Source organism: Anopheles coluzzii, chromosome 2 (genome assembly GCF_943734685.1).
Source record: "Anopheles coluzzii chromosome 2, AcolN3, whole genome shotgun sequence".
NCBI classification, from domain to species: Eukaryota; Metazoa; Arthropoda; class Insecta; order Diptera; family Culicidae; genus Anopheles; species Anopheles coluzzii.
This window is the reverse complement of record NC_064670.1, coordinates 57617267-57637999: the sequence shown is the minus strand read 5'-3', so window position 1 is coordinate 57637999 and position 20733 is coordinate 57617267. Positions and strand designations below refer to the sequence as shown.

Here is a 20733-nt window from a genome sequence, read left to right as displayed (position 1 = left end):
CAAATCTTAACAATACATGAATTCTCGCAATTGTACTGTTATCAAAGATGTACTACAAAGAAGAAAAATAAATATTTTTTAAAAATAAAATGCGAAAACGAAAAGGCAAGCATCGTAAATATCGTTAAAGGGCAACAAAGTGCAAAAGCATTTTTTTCTTCCTATGTTCTGCTTACCTCACTTGATAGTCAGTGATACTATTCCCTTCTATATTTCTTCGATGATTATCAGCGTTTATAGACGAGAGCAAAATTGTTACCATCTTTTTAGCATTTAGGTTATTACAGCGCTAGTCTTTACTGGAATGGAATAAATGAATGAAAAAACCATAGGAAGTACACGACCACAGTAAATTGATTAGATACCACGCATGCAAAGATCGAAAGCTTTTGGAGAAATTTAACACGATATGTTCTACAACATGGTGTTCAGACCTTAACCCTACTGCCGTGCTATTGACTGGCTGACTAATATACCAATATTAACATTCATATTTTATTTATTACACATACTATATCCCAGCTATTTCCAAAACAAAGAATGTTGTCTTTGGAATACTATCAATTTTCTCCAAAAAAAATATCGTTAAACGTTTCGATTCACCAAAAATTATTCACATTTGTCTGTTTCATGAAACATCGTAAGTAAATACGAAACTAAAATTAAACCAACGAGTATTGTTAAGAATGACATATTATTGCGGCAGCTGAACTCAGATAAATTTCAAACTACATAATTTTCAGCAAATTTAATTCAAGACACATTATCTACCATGTCCGGTAAAAACCGCAAATATTCAACCGATCGGAGTGGTCAGTTCCTTCTACCTTTCGAAACATAACATACATCCTGTAAACCATAAATTGCAAACCTTTTTCCTTCCTAATGCCTGCTTTGCTATCTACTATGACCCTTCTATAACCCAAACCATTTATGCTATAAGTCATGGCAGTAGTGAAAACACTTTGAAACATCTTTACGTCATAGGCAACATGTGTTCTTATGCGCTACGTTCAAAATTTGGGATAAAACCCTTCTCACTCCATGTGCATACAATGATATGCTGGGTGAAACCTACTAACAGCCACTTTTCAATAAATCCCATCCCTATTTACATGCTTTTTTTTTATTTTTCTTGCATATAATGTAACTTGTTTTTCTAGCAAATACCTGTGTTGTATAATGTTTCAGCACTTTTTAGCTGTGTCTGTGCTTGCACATGCCATTTGATAGATGTTCGATGAAAATATTGGTGGGGCTTAACAACACCTAAAAGAGACACATTATTTTATACACATTGTTCACTGTAATTCAAAACATGTGGCTTCTCATGCGTTTATACTCTATTAACCCCCATTAACGCTTTCGAAATGATAATGGCCTGAAAAGTTTAAAACGAATATAAATTCTTTCATACTACTTTGTAACATTCTTGCGAGCACCATCGTAGTTTGAATCTTTCTTTATTTGTTTACGATGAAGCAATAGTATACGAACTACTATAGCATGCAAACAATCACTACCAATAAATATTTTTAGGAACAAAGTTATAGGAGGGTAACTTTCACGATAAAACTACTTTAAACCAATTATCAGGTATCTTTTAAATATGTATTCGCTAAAATGTACAGTTTACAACATGTAAAATTTCACTTTAGGATCTTTAAATTAAATCACATATAGTTATTTAAATTAATGCATTAGCATACAATTAAATTGGATACCGTTTAAACGATGTGAGAATGCACCAATACGTCAATATCCTTTCTTATCTTAACTGTACCGTTAAGTGTTTTGCACCTAATATTGTTCATATCATGTAATTTAGAATCATAGTTCATAGTGTAATTTAGAATCATAGAAGCATAACAATATGTATTATTAAAAAACGCGTAGGATTCTCCGACTACATCTGCGACCTTGAAACCAATCTGCGCATAGCTACTTCAGTAACCATTTTTGCCAGTAATTTCCATCAATTTTAGATCTGTCCATTTTCCTTCGCTAAACAGTATACACCGTTACATCAGCCTTTACAGGCTCCGTACGCTTTGCTATTCGAAAACACGATTAGAATAATATGAATTGAATCGAAGTTCATTGAGTTACTTCTGATTGAAAATATTTTGATACAGTCAAAACATATTTTTCACATTCAAGATTTGCAAAAAAATATAACCCCTGGCTATTTTTTAACATATATCTCCTTCTTTTTTCTTACTTGCTATTGGAGGCTACATTGGAGGTTTTCCAGTCAAGATTAAAGTTTGCTTCTTCTCCTTATAGGCGTAACAACCTACGCAGTCATGCCGGACTTTTACAGGCTTTCGAGACTTATTTAGTACCACGCAGCCGGACAGTAAGTCTTTGCTACGGGGGGACGGTCCATGTGTCCATGTTAAAGTAAAGTAAGAATTCTGAAATTCCAGCCTGTCCATGGAACGATATGCATCATCATGGTTGTATTTTTCATACCGAACAGTCGTTAAGTTGTACGACTTATAACATGCCCGTAATGGGTTCAAGCCCCAAACCGTGCCACCATGCGTAGGAGTAGCCATCTTATTATAAGTAATGAATAAGTCACTGAAAGGCAAGGCCACTAGGCCTTGACCGACAACGGTTGTTGTGACAAAAAGAAGGAAATGAAGATAAATTTCAAACCACATAGTATCAATATATTTTTGCATAAAAAAACTTCGACATAAAAATCGTACATAAGGTAACCAGATCAATCATGCGACGAATTGCTGTTAGTTTACTTTTTTACCAACCTGTAATAATTCAATCCGAAAATCTATGGTTTGGTTCTGAGGAAAATATGATCCGTTCAGCTCTGGCTTGTTCGTTTTTATTGGGTATAAGTAATTGATAATTGTTACATTTTATTCTTTGCTCTGGCACATATCATTGGTGATTTTATTCTATAGCACTATATGTGTGTTATTGCCGGATGAGCAAACGGAAACCTGTTACAGGCATTTTTCAAATTATTATGTTTTTTTGGTGTTCATTTAACACAAACTTATTTTCATACAATACTGAACCACAAATAAAAATTTTAAAATGTGTCTTCTAGACCAGTGGTCTCCAACCTGTGGTCCGTGGCGTTAACAGACGTGGTGTACGAAATAATTGATTTTGTAATAGAAAAGCTTATTACAATATATATCGCTAATTTTTTTCCGCACAGTCAATAGTACATGTTCAACAGGCATCTCTAGAATAAGATTTAAACACATTTTTGATCAAAATATTTGAGTTAAACCTACAAAATATTTAACCTCAATGGATGTTGGCTGCGGCAAATGTATTTTCAAATCCAAGTGGTCTGCGATCCTAAAAAGGTTGGAGAGCACTGTTCTAGACACACTAGTAGTTGTACTGCATGAATAAGTTTTATAAGAGACTAGGTTGAAACACTAAATTATACACATTTTTGAGTTTTTTGCTAACTAGGAGTTTTAAATAAGATGTCTCTGAACATTTCTCCAAATAAAAAAAAAAATCTGGTTGCAGTATTAATTTTGTTCTATACAATGTGACTGTTGTCAAACGAGAGTAAAGCTATGTGTAGACCATTTTTTAACATTCACATATACTTTTCTGACCTCAATTATTTGACCTTTTCTGACGCGTATAGCCCCATCGCGATCACTCTGTGCCAGGTCGATGCTTGATGTAGAAAATCGCTGAACTCGTTTTGGCGACTTTGATTCTTTTTTACGTATGTGCCGTGTAATTAATGTCGTTTGTTATCGTCACCAACAAGTCATGTCGAGCACCGCTTTGATGAATTTAATCATACCGTGTGGGCATAATCGTGTTACAGCCGTCAAGTCGTTGGACTTAATAACACGCCCTTCATGGGTTCAAGCCTCGTATGGACCATGCCCTGGTAGCAAAGACTGAATATCTGGACTTTATTTTGGTTGTATTTTGATATTCTGATTATTACACCCAAAGTGTATGAATATCAGGTGGTCTCGTCCCATACAAATTAACAACAAATTTCGGAATCAAAAAAACCTCCTTTTGACAGAATGGGTGAAATGAATTTCCATAGGAACCGTTCGCTTTGTTCTTAGCAACACATATGTAGTACACATTGGTGTCCTTATCGACGGCATTATTTTGATCCAAAAATGGATTTAAATAGTTCAGATTTGGTTTAGCTCACAATAACAAATATTTTGAGTGCTTTTTAAGGTATTTCAGTGCAAATAACGAAGATTCTAAGATTGTTTGTGTATTAGGCAAGTCGTCAGAAAGCTTGTTTGGGGAAATGTTTTCACCCATGCTGTCAAAAAGTGACGTTCAACTTTTGCTATGAAAAACAGGCTATGAGACCACCTGATCTTCATACACTTTGATTACACCTGTTCTCACTTTCCTTTGAATCTTTATCCCGTTGCTATGGATCGCAATCAAATACGTCTGAATCATTTTCAACTACGTCTGAATCGTTTTCAGCAATGTTTGGATCGCTCTCAGCTACCTTTGGATTTTACGGTAGCTCGCGCAAATTTCGTTGCGGCACATAGTTTATTTAGTGCCCGCTCAGCGTACCTCACGATTCTCCTCATGATAGATGATTTGAAAAGCAACAATTTATTATTGCTCTATGTTTGAACCCAATTGAGAACTTGTGTTGAAAACCCATTTTTAAGCAACAAATAACATTTGACAGATTTGTCGTCTTCTACGCCGTCACTCCATAGCAAAGATGGAATATCCGGCTAAATCTCGAAAGCAGTAACATGACAGAAAGACTACGAAGGTCGTTACTCCAAAAAGAAGAAGATTGTGCAGGTTTTTTGGAAAACTTGGTCAAAGAATACAAAAATGTATGAATGGTGATGTAAGCTTCACATAAAATAATGTGATTAGATTTTACAATTGAATGCATTAATTATTTAATTCTTTCCTTGGAATGCAAATGTGTCCCGCGATCACTGAATAAACGGTTGCGCTTCAATGAATTTTGCGCGAGCTACCGTAAATTCCAAAGGTAGCTGAGAGCGATCCACACGTTGCTGAAAACGATTCAGACGAAGCTGAAAACGTTTCAGACGTAGTTGATTGCGATCCATTCTCATGGATTGTGATCCATAACAACCGGATAAAGATTCAGAGGAAATTGAGGACAGGTGTATTTCATGAAATATAACAGAAAATCCCAAATTCTCACGATCAATTTCACTGGAACTGTAATCCGGACTTTATTCGTTAATCCGCAGTATGTAGTTATATACAGGTACATGCACTACATACGATACTTGAATCTTTGAAGAGCATGTTATGTTAAGAATACGACTTAATTCACAACTTTACCACGAGACCACCAGTTATTAGTAAATTTAATGACAACTCATTGCAAAGAAATGAGAAGAAATATTCCTCATGGAATATAACCCGGATTTGAAGGATATATTATGCCTACTATAATCTCTCATACTAGCAGTACGCTGTACCAAACTGTAGGGATTATTGACTTCAATTGATATTTTTCCTCTATGAACGTTTCACCAATCTGATGCTAACGAATCATAAAAAAATATTTTGTCTGTGCCATGCATGTTTCTATTTCCTTGTCGTTAAAGCCCCCCCCCCCCCCTCTCCCCTCTTCACAAATTCCCAAATCCCTCAACTCATACTTGGAGAAATATGTATGAAAGCCTTTGAAAATTGTGTGAATAGATGTCACAAAAAAGCTAACTTCCGGTCGCCTTTTTTTGGCCAGAAATTAGCCTTTTGGAGATGGATTAATTCATCTTGTGAGGTCATTTTCATTTGAAGGGTTACTGTTATTACAAATGATGCTTTGGACGATGAATAAAACTCTTTAAAGTAAAATATATGATCTATGAAAACCATCCACCCCAAGAAACATTTCCTATAGCTTTTACACTTAAACATGTTTAAAGAATGATTTACTATGAGTGTACTAAGCCTTATAGTTTTAACATGTATTTTGAAGATGCTTAACAGTCTTTAAAGTTGTTAAAACTTTAAAACGTTCTGAAGGCGATTATTAGACTGTCTTATAAGACTTATAAGATGCCTGGCTTTAACCATCCAGTAAACGTATTCTTAAGCATGTTTTAAGATTCGTTATTTGAGACTGGGACTTCAAGATCAACTGATCTTATTAAATGCGTATTAAGTCTTGAATGAAGGGAACTTGGAACAAACTATACAGGCTGCATCTGAGATACGCTATTAACGCAAATCGTGAAGAAGCGGTTTTCAGCAATTATATATTTAAGTTTCTTTTCCTTTTACTTGCAGTGAGTGGTTATTATTTAATCATGTTGCTATTAACTGATATTGTATCAAATCAATAAAATTTGAGTGAAGAACTGTCAAATTCAGAAACCCACGATTGTGTAAATTTGCATACCGGGATCCGCGTATCTCGAACACTAACTGTACGTAGAGAGTCTTAAAACTTGTTAGTCTGCACAAGTGCTTACTAAAGTTATTTGCTGCTTAAAACTATCTTAGCCATACATGCAGCACTACAAATCGATTGAACTTGTGATCAGGAAAGTCCTCTTGATCTTAAGTCAATGGTATCCATTTTAATGCATAAGATTGTTGATTTGTGTATCCAAAATGTGTCAGTCATGTGTAGATGTGTAACCAATTCATAATTTACAAGACAAATAGAAAAATGTCTATTTTTCAAACGTTTTTCCCGTCATATTTATTATGCCACATCCTTGAAAAAACTTTTTGTGCAAATTAAGGAAGTTTAAATAAAAACTATATTTTTAAAATAATTGATTTTTAAACTAAAATGTTGCTTACTATTGAGGCGCTTTAATATTTTTTAAATTATTATAATGTATTTCAACAGTTACATTTTCTTGGCACGGATTTCTGCTCACACGTAAGCGATTTCAGAATCAGACAAAAATATTAAGACAACATAATAATTCTAAAATAACTCTCAACCATTACAATGATTTCATAATCATTACTTCATTGCCGTCTCATGAACATATCCATAGCAATAAGCTGAAATTTTGATAATTTATTTACGCCTCACATCTTAGAGGTCTAGAAATGGTTTTAACAAGTAGTCTTAAAAGAGTTCTGTAGATGGGCCCTTTCAGTCTTAAAAGAGTTTTACTATAGTTTTATTAGCTCATATAAGACATTCAAATGAAAAAGGGAGTCTTAATGGAATAACCGTAACAACAACATTGAAACTATGATAAGATTTAAAACGTTACTTGGGATACCTGGTCCCTCGACCAAAATGTTTTAACTATGCTTTTCATTTGAATTATCAAAAAAGCTATACAATAGATTTAAAAATATGTAACGTATTCAATTAAACACTGATTGGGGATTTCAACATACCTTCAATGATCTAAATTTAAATAAGGCTAAACAGCTTTTCGTTTAATCCAGGATATTCCATAGCACTTGATCCTTTTTTCTCTTTTTGACATGGTTTATTCAATATTCCTAGCTGCAGATAACGTTGTAAATCTCACTTAAATTGATTCAGCGTAGCACTCCAGCAGAATTTGTATACTACACGTATTCAAGTGGAATCTCAATTCTCCCTTTCCCGATTTGCGTTACTCTCCTCCAATTATTTTATGTGAAATTGACAATCAATTAGGTTCATTGTTTTCCAAATTATGTGTTGGACACTTATAGGGTATCTTCAAAGTTTCAGAGCCTCTTGGAGAAAGAAACAATTGGTAAGGTAATCCAGGAGCTAAGTATTCAGATTGAAATAGTATATTGATTGCAGTCTGATTATAAAAACTTGAAATAATTTGTCTCAAAATTGCACAGTTTACGTTATCAATAATAATTTAAAAACATCATCATTGATATATTCATCAAACACATTCATTTTCAGAAGATTTTATAACGATGGGTTTAATTCAAGGGAAACAATGAACGTTGTACTATCCATTTTATAATAATTCAGAAAAGAAATAATTTTCTGTCGTAGCTTGTGAAAATGGATGCAGCAATGATGCAATTGCTTCCCAAAATAGTTGAGATAGTTTTGCATAAATATTGCATGACTGAAAGAATCATAAAAAAATACTTCGATGTAGAACTTAACCTGAGATTTTGAGCTCTTACGAAACATTTTTTTAAATCTCATTAAAGCAACAAAAAAAACTATAGAAATCATAAACACTTAACAAAGTGTAAGAATGTAATACAATTGATAATTTTTATATCATCTATAGATATAACTTAAACATATTATTCATTAAGGTTTCGGAATGTATGTAATGTTTCCAGATCATATTTCTACGAGTCAATATCTGGAAGTGCACATATTTTAATTCGCCGGAGAACGCGTTGAACGTCGTCATATGTTCCAAGTAGGAAAATTAATTTACTTAATAATCCGCGTCTATATTTAAACTCCTGGAGATGTTTTTCAGTGCAGAAAGACACTAAAAACTAAGCCTTGTCTATTTAGCTAGCTTTGCATACGAAAACTGAAAACGTGTTTGAAATTATCTCAAATGCAGTAATCATATTTCACATATGATTCCACCCTTTTATCATTTTTTTTATTTTGGTTTGTGCTGCTTGCTCTTTATAGATTAATCCTGTTTGCTTTGTAATGTTGATACTTTTTTCATACAAGAGTTTTATTTCAAAAGTTAAAACGTTTGTAACATGTCGAAGTTAAACAAACTAAGGTAAACGACAAACATTAAATAAATGTATGAATAAACTGGGTATGTGTTTCAGGGCTTCAAATTTCCCCTGTAATCTTAAAATAACCACTAATATAATTTTCGATTGCTTCTTTAATAACGTTTTAGTTTATGAATTGTTTCAGTACGCAGTTTTTATACTCATAACGAGCAGCCTATGTTGCTTTATTGTTTATAATTCATGTTTATTTTTCACTGTTTGTTTCTTAGTACGTGACAACAGGTTTGAAAGAAATAAAAATAAACTTATGTGTCACACTCGTTATAAACATTTCATGAAAGCGCTAATGCAGCAAATACCCGTGCAATATCTATCTACATGTATGATTGCTACAGATAGGATTATCTACTGATTCTTAAAAATATAATCCATAAAAGAGATAATAAACATGTTTTCTCTACTCATTTCGCTTTTCGGGGTACAATTCAATACTATTTTCTTCTTGGCAACTTTAATTAAACATTTTGTAATGTAAGATATTTTATCCAGATAACTGAATGATCTTCTACTGGAAACAACTCCAAAGAAAAACGGTCAAAACATATTTCAAATCTGATTTATATATCCGATGGCTCTAAATTTATCTCTATTGATCAACCCACCAAGCGAATAATTATTTTTAATTTTTTATTATTGTTTATTATTTTATTTTTTATTATTTATTATTTTTTATTTTATTATTATTTTTTATTTTTAATTAGTAAATACTTTACCAACACGCTTGTCGGTTATTTTCTATTTAACAATAGAGCCAGTGTTAAACACAAAGTCGTAATTAGTCATAATTTGTATATATTTATTAAATTCTCAAGAGTAATAAAGTAATATATTATGCTATCGATTTCAATACTATTCCCAACTTCATTAGCTGACAGAAAACTTCACGCCAGAGATCAGGGATTAAAAACCATTCTTGATCCATACTGTTTATTACTATATTATACATATTGTTTCATTACTTACTACCTTAGTGAATTTTAGTGAATAGGCTATAATAAGTAATAAAAATGAAATTTTGAAAATATGAAAGTATGAAATTTAAAAAGGAATATTTTCTTTGTTGGGTTTAGAAGATTTCTGATCAAATATATTAAACAACCCCTTCAATTCATAAATATCATATACAGCTGAATCATTGTAGAATTCGTAGATTTTTCATCTTCATGTTGTTTCAAATCCAAAACATGACAATCTCTGAATCGTTTGTAGATTGTTGCCAAATTGTTTTCGCTTGCTCATCCCTGACAGTAGCAGCAAGAAATAATCACACACACACTCAAGTACGCTTGCGTACACATCGAAAAAGAAGGCGTGTTACTGTTTTCGCCACCAATGTTGGCGAGAAAAGAAAATCCCAGTGTTTTGTTCTCTTTCTATTTCCTGTTCCTGAGAAAAATGTTAACTTTGCCAGCCAACCACATTTTACCAACGCAAACGCCTTAGTTTCAAAATGGTCAGTTAGCTGTTACACATCGTTCGCTTACGACACATCGAATACGTAAAACTGCCTTGGACTAGATTGCGGAATTTTATGTCCATTGAGGTTGTTTTAGAAAAGCTAGTGACGGTTTTGACATGCTAATACGTTTCGACAAACAAACCAAAAAAGTGGACAAGGTGAAAATGCTGGTGTTATTAAAAAAAGCGTTTTGATAATTTCTGTAAACCAATTTATGTAAGGAATCAAAGTATTTTTTGAAACTTGGTTTTCATTTGTGGAAATGTGTTAATTTATTGAGTGGTAAAATCGCACTTATCATAAAGCGGTATTCGGCATCCCGTCCTGTATATAGTGTTTGTTGTGTGTTTTTTTTAAATTTATCGTTTAAACTGGTGCTTGATTTATGCAAATATTTAGTATCGTTCATTCCGGAAACATCGTTGTATGTTGGTGATACCGTTTTTATGTTGATTAAATCGTTTGTGTACTTATCTAAATGGTGTTGTGCTATCTGTGGTGACATCAATGCGTGGAAAGTACAGGAAAATATGCGATACTCGAGTGTTATTGTAAGCGATACTACCCCAAGTATTTCAAACCGACAAGCTCTCGTAATATGATCTTTGCCGCTGCCACGTGTACCAGTCGTTATAAGTCGTTGCTTCGTTTTTTATGTCTTCTCTAAAGTTCTTTTGACGGAATGATAAGTAAAATAAGAGGAAATGAATGCAACGTTTTTTGCAGCAATCGTCAAACATATCAGAGTGTTGTGCTATAAATTTTAACGTGGACATACTGTAAGCATTGCCGCTATCGATTACATCCCGATACAAAGGTATTGTTCGAAATAAAAAGGTGAAAATCGTGTTCCACCATGTTGAAAATAACCCCATTGATATGTATGACGTGACAATGGTGCGATAATATAAATAAATGAGTTTCTGGTGAAGAATAGAGCAATGTTCTAGAAAGTTGTTCATCTTTTGTTCTTGTTTTTGATACAACAATTTAGTTATGTGTTTCATGATGATCATTACACCACATTACAAAGTGATCAATGGTCATCTAACCATTTGATTGCGTTTTGAATGAAAAAAAGTTACAATCAACTTGATAGGAATATAATTCTCTCAAATTGAAGAAAACAATTCATAAATTGTTGGACAAAGCTATTCGTTCGGTAAATTCAAATAGTACAATAGCTTGTACACTTGTTACGACTTGGATCAGTTTCATATCACCCTGGCAATGCAAGAGGTTTGCAATTCTCTCGAACACATGGGTGCGCAAATTAAATCTGAATCTCCGGCGATCGGTTCGCTTCATGTCGGAACAGCAGTCGTGGTTGGAAGTGAAACAGATATAACCAATGCTCAGCAAGTTTCACTTACCACAAACCAGCAGCAGCAAACCATCATCGCAGGTAGCACTCAATTAATCGGCCGAAAACAAGTGATCTGTGATAAAACAACACGAGTTGCCACCCAGTTATCCGTTATAACTTCCGTAGAACCCCTCGGCGCTCAAGCTGCTACGCAGCAGCAGCCACATCAGCAGCAACGTATCGCGGACACATCTTATTGGATGCAAAACGAAAGTGGTTTTATCAACTCACAACCCTCAATGGCTGAATTTTTGACACATATCGATAGCGAGAGTCCCAAACTTGTTACGCAAGGAATTCCAATTGGACCCAGTGATAACATGGAGTCCGTACCGGAGTATCCCTGGATGAAGGAAAAAAAAACAGCACGCAAAGCGACTGCACAAGGTATGTAAATCTGTCATGTTTTGTACACCATTTAATTCAAGACTGTAATGTGTGACCTAGCAACGGAAAAGATTCCATGCCCCCCTTATATTCATTTGTTTCGTTCATTTCATTGCTATGGTTACAACCCTTACATTCCTTTCATGTCTTCCACAACTATTAATGACAACGATAAGTAGCATCACTAGTTGTATCGCAACTAAATCATCAAAATGAATATGCAGTTCCTTCTGTATATACCTCTTCAGTGGTTCGTGACGCAAATAGACGTGATCCGCAAAATAATATTATTAAGAGTTTGTTTGTTTCCACAAAAAAATACAATCGTTATTTTTGACAAAATAAGTCGTATAAATTATATCAAAACTGTTCCAGACAAAGACAACAAAAAAGAATCTATCCCTACGCATATATATATATATATATATATATATATATATATATATATATATATATATATATATATATATATATATATATATATATATATGATATTAGGTGTAATATTTGAATATGAATATTATCTTTATTTTGCGCGACTTTAAGGGGCCCTTCTCATGAAACAGCCGTCAAGTCGTACGACGTACTCAATTTACTTACATTCAATTTATATCTGCCTAAAATCACTAATGAGTTTGGCTGTGTATAACTTGTATGTGTATTTATAATAGGATAGTCAGCCCCTCCAGGCGGCCTCGTGATGCAGTCGTTAAATCAGTTTAAAGTTTAAACAACATTCCCGTCGTGGGTTCAAGCCTAGAATGCACCGTCCTCCTGTAACAAGGACTAATTACCCGGTTGTATGGTACTGAATAGTTGCTGTATAGTTCGGCATGTCCGCGTAGGACGTTACGCCAAATAGAAGAAGTCTGTCCCACGCATGAGGAATCGGTACATACGGAGATTGAATATTGATAATTTCCCAAGGACTGGCTATCTTGCTAGAAATTCAAACAATATGATATATTTTTCGTAAAATCCGCTAATAACTTATAATTTTCATTTAAATATAATCTTTTTAAATACAAACGACATGTTGCTCGCAATTAAGCTTTCCAAAGATTAGTTACATGATATTAAAATTAACCATGTAAATAACGATTGTGATGTAATTGCACAGCTGATTTGGTTATAAGAATGCTTTAGACCTTTGGCGATGAAATCATTAATTCAGAATGTGTTAAAATCATCGCTCATAGAATAATCCTCATTTTCAAATTTTGTTTACTCCTAGGTATTATAAATATTAAAAAATATTGGTAACGATAACATATGATATGATCTTTAAAAATTACCCTGACAATATACCATCTCAACACCTACCGAAACATCTCACAACTCTGCTATTGTTTTCACATTACATCATTGATTAGTTTTTACATATTCTCAATTAACACGTCCATCCCGGTGGCAGGCCCCAGGGCCTGCCAGTGAACTTTCCCGTACGCTGGTGGCAGGCCATGGGGCCTGCTATTGGTCTTTTGCTGGGGTCAAACAAAATTGCGAATAACTGTAGTCTTCTCGCATGCAGCAGCAGCAGTGGGCAAGTAAAATAATAGTGTTCTAAGAATGATTGCAGTTGATAAAAACCTCATTCCATACACAACAGTATTGATGAACTGAGAGGGTTGAAATTATAGCGAAAACTCATTTTTCTACATGGTTCAAAATCCACTGCTTGCGTTCTAGATGCCGGCGGAACGGAAAGTTGATGAAAATCAGCTCCGGGCTGAACGTGTTAAAATAGTCTCATCTACCATCCTTTTCACTGCCGTATCCATGGACATTGATGCGTGTCTATGCTTTGTACAAATATAAATTGATTAAGATACTACTGCAGTCCTTGTGCTGGTGAACCAAAATGTTGAACATACCAATGAGCCATGTAGCGTCCAATTCGGAGACAATATTTTATTCGACGTGTAATAGTTTCAATGGGCACAGTTTACATGCCATTATGCACCTTCTCTCGTTATACTCGAGCTAATTCTGTGTATCTTACTTCCCTTCGTATTCTATCCAAAGGATAACATCATAAGAGTGAAGGCGTGAGTGAAGTGGTTATATTGTGGATGATTTACTGCTAACTACCCTCACGGCTTGTAATCCATATTACAGAAGACTTCCGGAACTGTTGGAGCTGCGCTAGCTGTGCACAACACAGCATGCATGACAATCCCCCGTCGTTAATTTACGCACCAGGAGGTAACACTACAGCCCGGAGAGAATAAACGTATAAACCCCTTATGCTCCAAACTTAACTGCATAATTATTCTATAAGTTGGTTCAACTAAAATAACTCCAAATAACTAAAATAACTGTTGACGCTGATACTTGATCCAGAAGGCATATTTTTATATAATTTTGAAATGTCAAATCGTGGGTCTACGTCGATTTAAATAATTAAATAATAACAATGATAATAACATAATATTATACTGAAAGGAAAAAAATAAGTAAAACAAGGAAATCGTCTTTTTTACGAAATACATAATTATTCTGAATGTCCTATATATATATATATATATATATACATATGTCGAAAAATACGTTGTATTTTTAAGAATGAGCACTTATAGCACTAGTAGAGCACTGCTGTAGAAGTTTTAGATTAAAAACATTGGTAGAAGCACTTAAAATAAAGAAAAGCCGGAATTTGAAATATTTTTAAGTCATAAGACAAATTTTAATTAGGGTAACTGTACCAGTATTCGGCAGTGTACCTGTTTTCGGCAGGGTAACTAAAAACGTGTAATTACGCAGAAACATGTTAAAAATTGTCTTAACACTTATTTTTTAAATAGAGATATGCTCATTTGTTATTCATATACGAAGTTTCACATCATTTCCTTGCATATTTTTCAAAATATCAAACAAAATGTGCAGAGTTCAATATGTTTCGGCAGATTTGCTGTTAGTCAATAGTTCGGCAGTTTTCATTATTAAGAGAACCAGAGCACTTAAACCATGAAAGTTTGGTTTTTATGAACGATTCTTTGGTTGCAGAGTTTATACTAGCCCGCTTGGAATTTTAAGATCACTAAAAACAAGTAATTATTCACTTTAAATGCTGCCGAAAATTGATACACGGTAAATGTTGATTTTTGACAGATCAATGCTGTTGGCTCCTGCCAAAACTTGAAACAAAAATATACTTTTGATTTCGTTGAATATACATTTCAAACTTCATCAGAAAACTGCAATGCGTATGTCGACACATAAAACGACATTTCTTGTATCAAATATCACCAATTTCACTATGAATAATCAAATAACTTGAGATAAAAATAATAATTTGTGAGCCGGTGGGAGCCCTACTCTATAGCCGTCAGGCAGTCTCATTTTTCCAATGCCTACTTTGATTGTAACTCAAATTCAAAAATTGCGAGAAAAATGCCCAAAATGGGCAACATAAAATTAATAATTTAAGTACTTTTCAACACTAATTTTAGGAAAGCGAGAGTGTAAAATTGTTTAAAACATTTTTGTCTACCTATTGGCATTGATTAAAATATTTACCGACCCGTATTCGCGTTGCCGAAAATAGGAGCACAGCCTGCCGAAAATAGGAACAAAATCAGTGTTTACATTTTCATGAATATCGCTAGAAAATGCATTTAAAACGGCAAATAAAAGATAGCACAACATAATACGATAGTTTATCGTCCATAATAATGTCACATTCAAGAAAAATAATAAATATTGTAAGTGTACGAGCTGTTTAAGTGAAACTGCTGCACTAACCTGCCCAATACTGGGACATTTACTCTAGTTTATTTTTTTTAATTTTGAACATATTTTTTAAACATTTCTTAAAAGACCATGTCACTAAAATGATCCCCACCTAGTCCGTGCATCATTCCAGCAGCAAAAATTCGGTTTATTAAATGTAAATAGCTAAAGTCAAACTGATCTGTAGTGTTAAATTTGTTCATTACCTATAGTAATGGTTTATTGAGGCTGTATAATCGCCTCTGTCTTTTTCTAATATTTGGTTGTGGGGCATCAAAGTTCAATCATATCAACAAATTGGAAGTGTCAATCTTTTACACCAAAATCATACCTATGCACATTGTGCACATTTCACTATTATACGTCTATGGTTAAGAGACACCATGACAAAAAATGCCTTAAGCTAGCCACGCTATCGCACTGACTAAATCCTATTATTGCAATTAATGAATTAATTGGTAATTAAAAATATAACCAAAACTCACAAATTTGCCGGAATTTTGTCGTTCATCATGTTGTTTAATTGTTTGCTTACGTATAATCTGAGACCATAATGTTTTACCAGTTGGTTCAGTTTTTACATTTGTTGATCTACTTTGTAGATCAATTTGCTCTACTTTTTTAGATATTAACTACAAACTCCATCGCTATTTTAATTACAAACTAAAATCTCCCGTAAATTTCCAAACGTTATTCTTTAATAACTCACAATTCCAGTTGTTTATGTTTTAATTGTTGTCTTCCTCGCAATTGCCCCGATGGCTTTGACCCCATCACTCATTTGAAAATATTATCTATTCCACCATTGTATCTGCCTACAACCACGCGTCTCCATTCAACGCGAAATGTGTATGGAAGAATCCAAGAAGAACTGTAACATAAAATCATCATCGAGTATAGCGGCCTAACAGATAACGCGAGTTTCCTGTAACACCAATGACACATGTTACCCACAGTTCTTTCAACGGGACCAACGCTTCGGTACGATCACTCTACACATCGTAACCTGCACATCAACGTCAATGCCTGACACACGCATCACTATGCAACGGATTCTACCAAATTTTTTCAATCACTCATATGGACAGAAGAAAAACCTCAGCAAAAAAGAACTAGAATAGCTAGGCACGCTTTTTATGCGTTGTATTTGGCATTAGTATGATTAATGATCATGTTCTTTTAAAAATATAACATCTTTACGGACTGTGTTTACGTTCTTGTATTACCTTACCTGCGTAGGTTTATCACACATAGTAAGAGCAACGAATCATTGCAGTTCTTACCACTGCTAGGCCAGTCCCGTGGTACAGCCGACTCTCATACTTAACAACATGTTCGTCATGGGTTCTAGTCCCGTAAGGACAGTACCTCCCATACGAAGGATTATCCTGTTATGAGTCATCAATAAATCACTGATATCTAAGACCATTTTTCGTAAATTCAAGTCTTTGCTGACAACAATAAGTTCCTATCACTACAATGAAAATTTACTAAAGATGTATGCTGAGTTTCGTGTGAGTGTTAAGGTGTAGGTGCAAATTCGAATGAAAAACAATGTTTTTCAACCCAAGTATGCAAAGTCTAACAAGTTTTTCTAAATATATGACTTTTTGAACGAAAGCTGCACAAAATCGTATATTTTTTCTTCGTCACAACAAAATTTATACAATAAAACATTTTTCATATGGCGTTGTGCTGCATTGTTCGTTTTGCATATAAATATCAAACCCATTTCCCGTTTTATTGTTGCATACTTACACACAACTTCATAACTGAAGGATATACAAAGGGTAACATTATAAAATCGAATAAGAGCAACATTCGAATATTCTACATCTACTACCGTGCATATGCGTTTAGTGAAAGCTAGATAATGTCTAACGGGATTTCACAAATTTTTGTTTCAATTATCTCTCGCTTACAGCAGCTCCATATTATTCATAACCGCTGTTTTCTATCATGTCAATTTCTTCGTGTAAAGTAGAATGATAACATCCAACTCAAACAGAACCTATCGCCAAAGGTATTTCCATCCACAACATTAATAAACTTTTGAATTCTTACGCACGATGCATGCAGCATGCCAAGCCCAATCCTGCAAGGCGTTTGCACTCAGCAAACATAAACAGCCGTTCGGTGAAAAAAGATCAAAAGGTACCTTAAGAAACAAGAATGACAGGCCAAAAGAAAAAAACAACTATGGTAGAAATACACTCGTATGACAAATGAAGTAAAATAACAGGTTACACAAAGAAAGATGATTTCTAAACCACATACGTGATACAAAAAACTTAGTTATGAGTCGACTTCAATTCGTATAGCAATGAATTATTTTCCTTTTACTTGCTCTCTCGCAAATGGTTTGTGGCGTTTTGTTGCCCTTCTGCCACTCTGCGCTATCAACTTTAACTGACGGATCAAAGTCAATTTTAGCGAGTTCAATTGCATCTGCCATCGTTGAACAGTCTGGGCTAACCACAGAAACCTGTTTCCGACTGCTAATTTTTCATTGCTATACTTTATAATCTACTTCATCTACCCGGTAACAGTGTCCACTTCATCTAGCGAAATGATTTCAGCTGCCTGTTTTGTAAAAACTGTGTACACACAGCACATTCCATAACTATGCATGGACTACCGTATTTTGTTTCTGAAGTTGTTAGCTAAACCTGAATGCATACTACTGTGAATACAGCAATCATTAATTGAAAGATACTTTATATTTATTATGGTTTAGAATTTCCTGCAGAATCAAATAAAATTGTTATTCTTAATATTATGATTATTATTATTATTATTATTATTTAAGTTACAATAATATGCAACGTGTAGTCATTTACTATAAACAACAACATAGAATAATTAATTCAAATTATTTATATAGTTGCAACAGATATAAAATACACTTTTTTCAATAAAATTTAAACAATCATGAAACTCTCATCAAATCTAAACCATTAGAATCGCATGTTAATTTTTCTGGCTTTGTGACTGTGTAATACATGGATCTTGAGCAATTTAAAATTTCAATTCGTTTGTACAATTGTTGAAGCACACTAGTGCAACATTTAAGTTCAACCCACACTCCTGTTCAACTCCTATCATACATTCTCAGATTCTTTATCGTAACCACAGATCAACAACATCAACTGCGGTCCTAGCGGTGAGACTCACTCTATCAATGCTTCCGAAGCTGCAGAAGTGCCACTTCTTGTGGTTGACATTGTAATTTTATGACTACTATAAATTATATTGTCGTCATCATCGCTTTACTCGCTCGGTTTAGCATTTTTTTAAAGTCTTACTTTAGCCAGCATCGGTGTATGCGGTTTTCGCTGGTTTTGCCCAGGCCAGACTACGTTTCCCCTAATCGTTACCGCTTTCCTTGTAGATTTATTTCACCACACGACGCTCGCACAAGAGCGAAAGAGCAAAGGGCAGGCACACACCCTTGCACAACATTGCTTGTGTCATAGAAAAACTCCCAGTCTACCATTGCTACAAAAAATGTGAGTGTTTATCAAATAAATACACATGAATAACAAGAGTACACACCTCGAAGCAGGAAATTCCTTCAAGAACTACCACTCCCTTTTTGGAACGGACATTCTCCAGGAGCTGTGTTGGAGGATTGAATAAACGCGAAAAACAGCAGGAAGTTGTGTATTTCGTACTAGGGAGTGGAGAAGAAAAATGGACCATGATGTGCTAATCTGCTTAAAAATATTATGTTATCATTCCACATACAATCCACCCTTCGCAGATATCCAGCGATTGCTGAAAGACCGTCGCTTTACCCTGTCGTATTAAATAGAGGGTGGTTCAGAGGTCTACCGTGTGAAGTCGACAGGTCAAGCAATCATTTGTCTCCGAGAGTGGACCGTTTTCTCTGGGGATCAATAAAATCACCGCTGCTAAACGGTTTGAAATTTGATAAGGCTCAGTTTTATTAAGGGATAATCGTCTCACTGTACCCTGTCACGACAAACGATATTTTTACTCTGGAACGGGAATTGTAACAAAACACTTATAAACATGCCTTACCCACCCAGCATCACAAAGGGCGCCAACGCCTCCTAGACATTCACAAGAGGCGCCGTCATCACTACGAAACCATGCCCTCGGTATACATTCGAACCTTAACATCGTATACCTATGTACGGTGTACCCGAAACGAAATAGAACCGAAATCTTTTGAATGATTTTGATTAACGATCTAACATGATTCTTGCTCTGTTGTTGCTTTCTTCGCACTTGCTTCTTAACAGTACGCTAAACGAAGATGAGCATGAAAGCAAAAATGTATCACTCACTTCGCCACCCTGCTTTAGGGCACCGTACATTGAGCTCTACAGAGAATTTGATGATACTGATGAATTGCAGAACAATTTCTCTTGTAAAGAACCGTAGACACCTAAATTACTCGCAACCCATGGACTCTAGCACTTGTTGGAGAAGTTCATCCTATTGCAAAAGGAATGAACGCGTTGGCAAGAAAAACGGCCTTGGTTAAAGCATTAGTTGTGGGTTGCTTTGATTGTAACCGCTGGAACCGTAGCATGTTCCACAAGAACAAAATGTTTTACGAACCTACAACTAACAGCTCAACATCATCGCCGCCAAACCGGGTCGCAAACTAAATCGACTCCAAGTGCGGCAGCACAGCATAGGCGTGAAAATTAAAATTTACATCGGTTGATTATAGCCTCTATTAGAGCTAGCTTAAGTCATAAAACCGCGCATGATTGCCATAACAAAAATTAGACACCCAATAAAGGGAACAGAGCATAATCAATTATACACAAGAGCTCCGTTTCTTCAACGCTTATGACTATAGCAGTACCTTTAATAAAAAATATTCACTTACAATCCTAAATTCCGTCGCCATATGTTGATGAGCAGATGGTTTCTTTGGGCTTTAAACACCCTTTCAAATACACTTGAGGGCTTACAGAGTGAATGTTATTTTTGAATTTAGTTTTAGAATGTTCACAACTCACTCATAGTCACATAATAATGTAGCTCGTTTTAAGTATTTTTAACTATGCAGATTTTTAAATTGTAATGAAAATATATT

General features: G+C 34.5%; 1 protein-coding gene across 1 annotated transcript in view; it reads left to right on the top strand.

Annotated features, from left to right (window-relative positions):
- The first annotated feature begins 10170 nt into the window (after positions 1-10170).
- LOC120952597 (homeotic protein proboscipedia) overlaps positions 10171-20733 on the top strand; it is a 36016-nt gene continuing 25453 nt past the window's right edge. Inside the window, exon 1 of the mRNA XM_040372001.2 lies at positions 10171-11924. Within this exon, the coding sequence (XP_040227935.2) occupies positions 11402-11924 (523 nt within the window). The 5' untranslated portion in view covers positions 10171-11401. The remainder of the gene's footprint in view (positions 11925-20733) is intronic.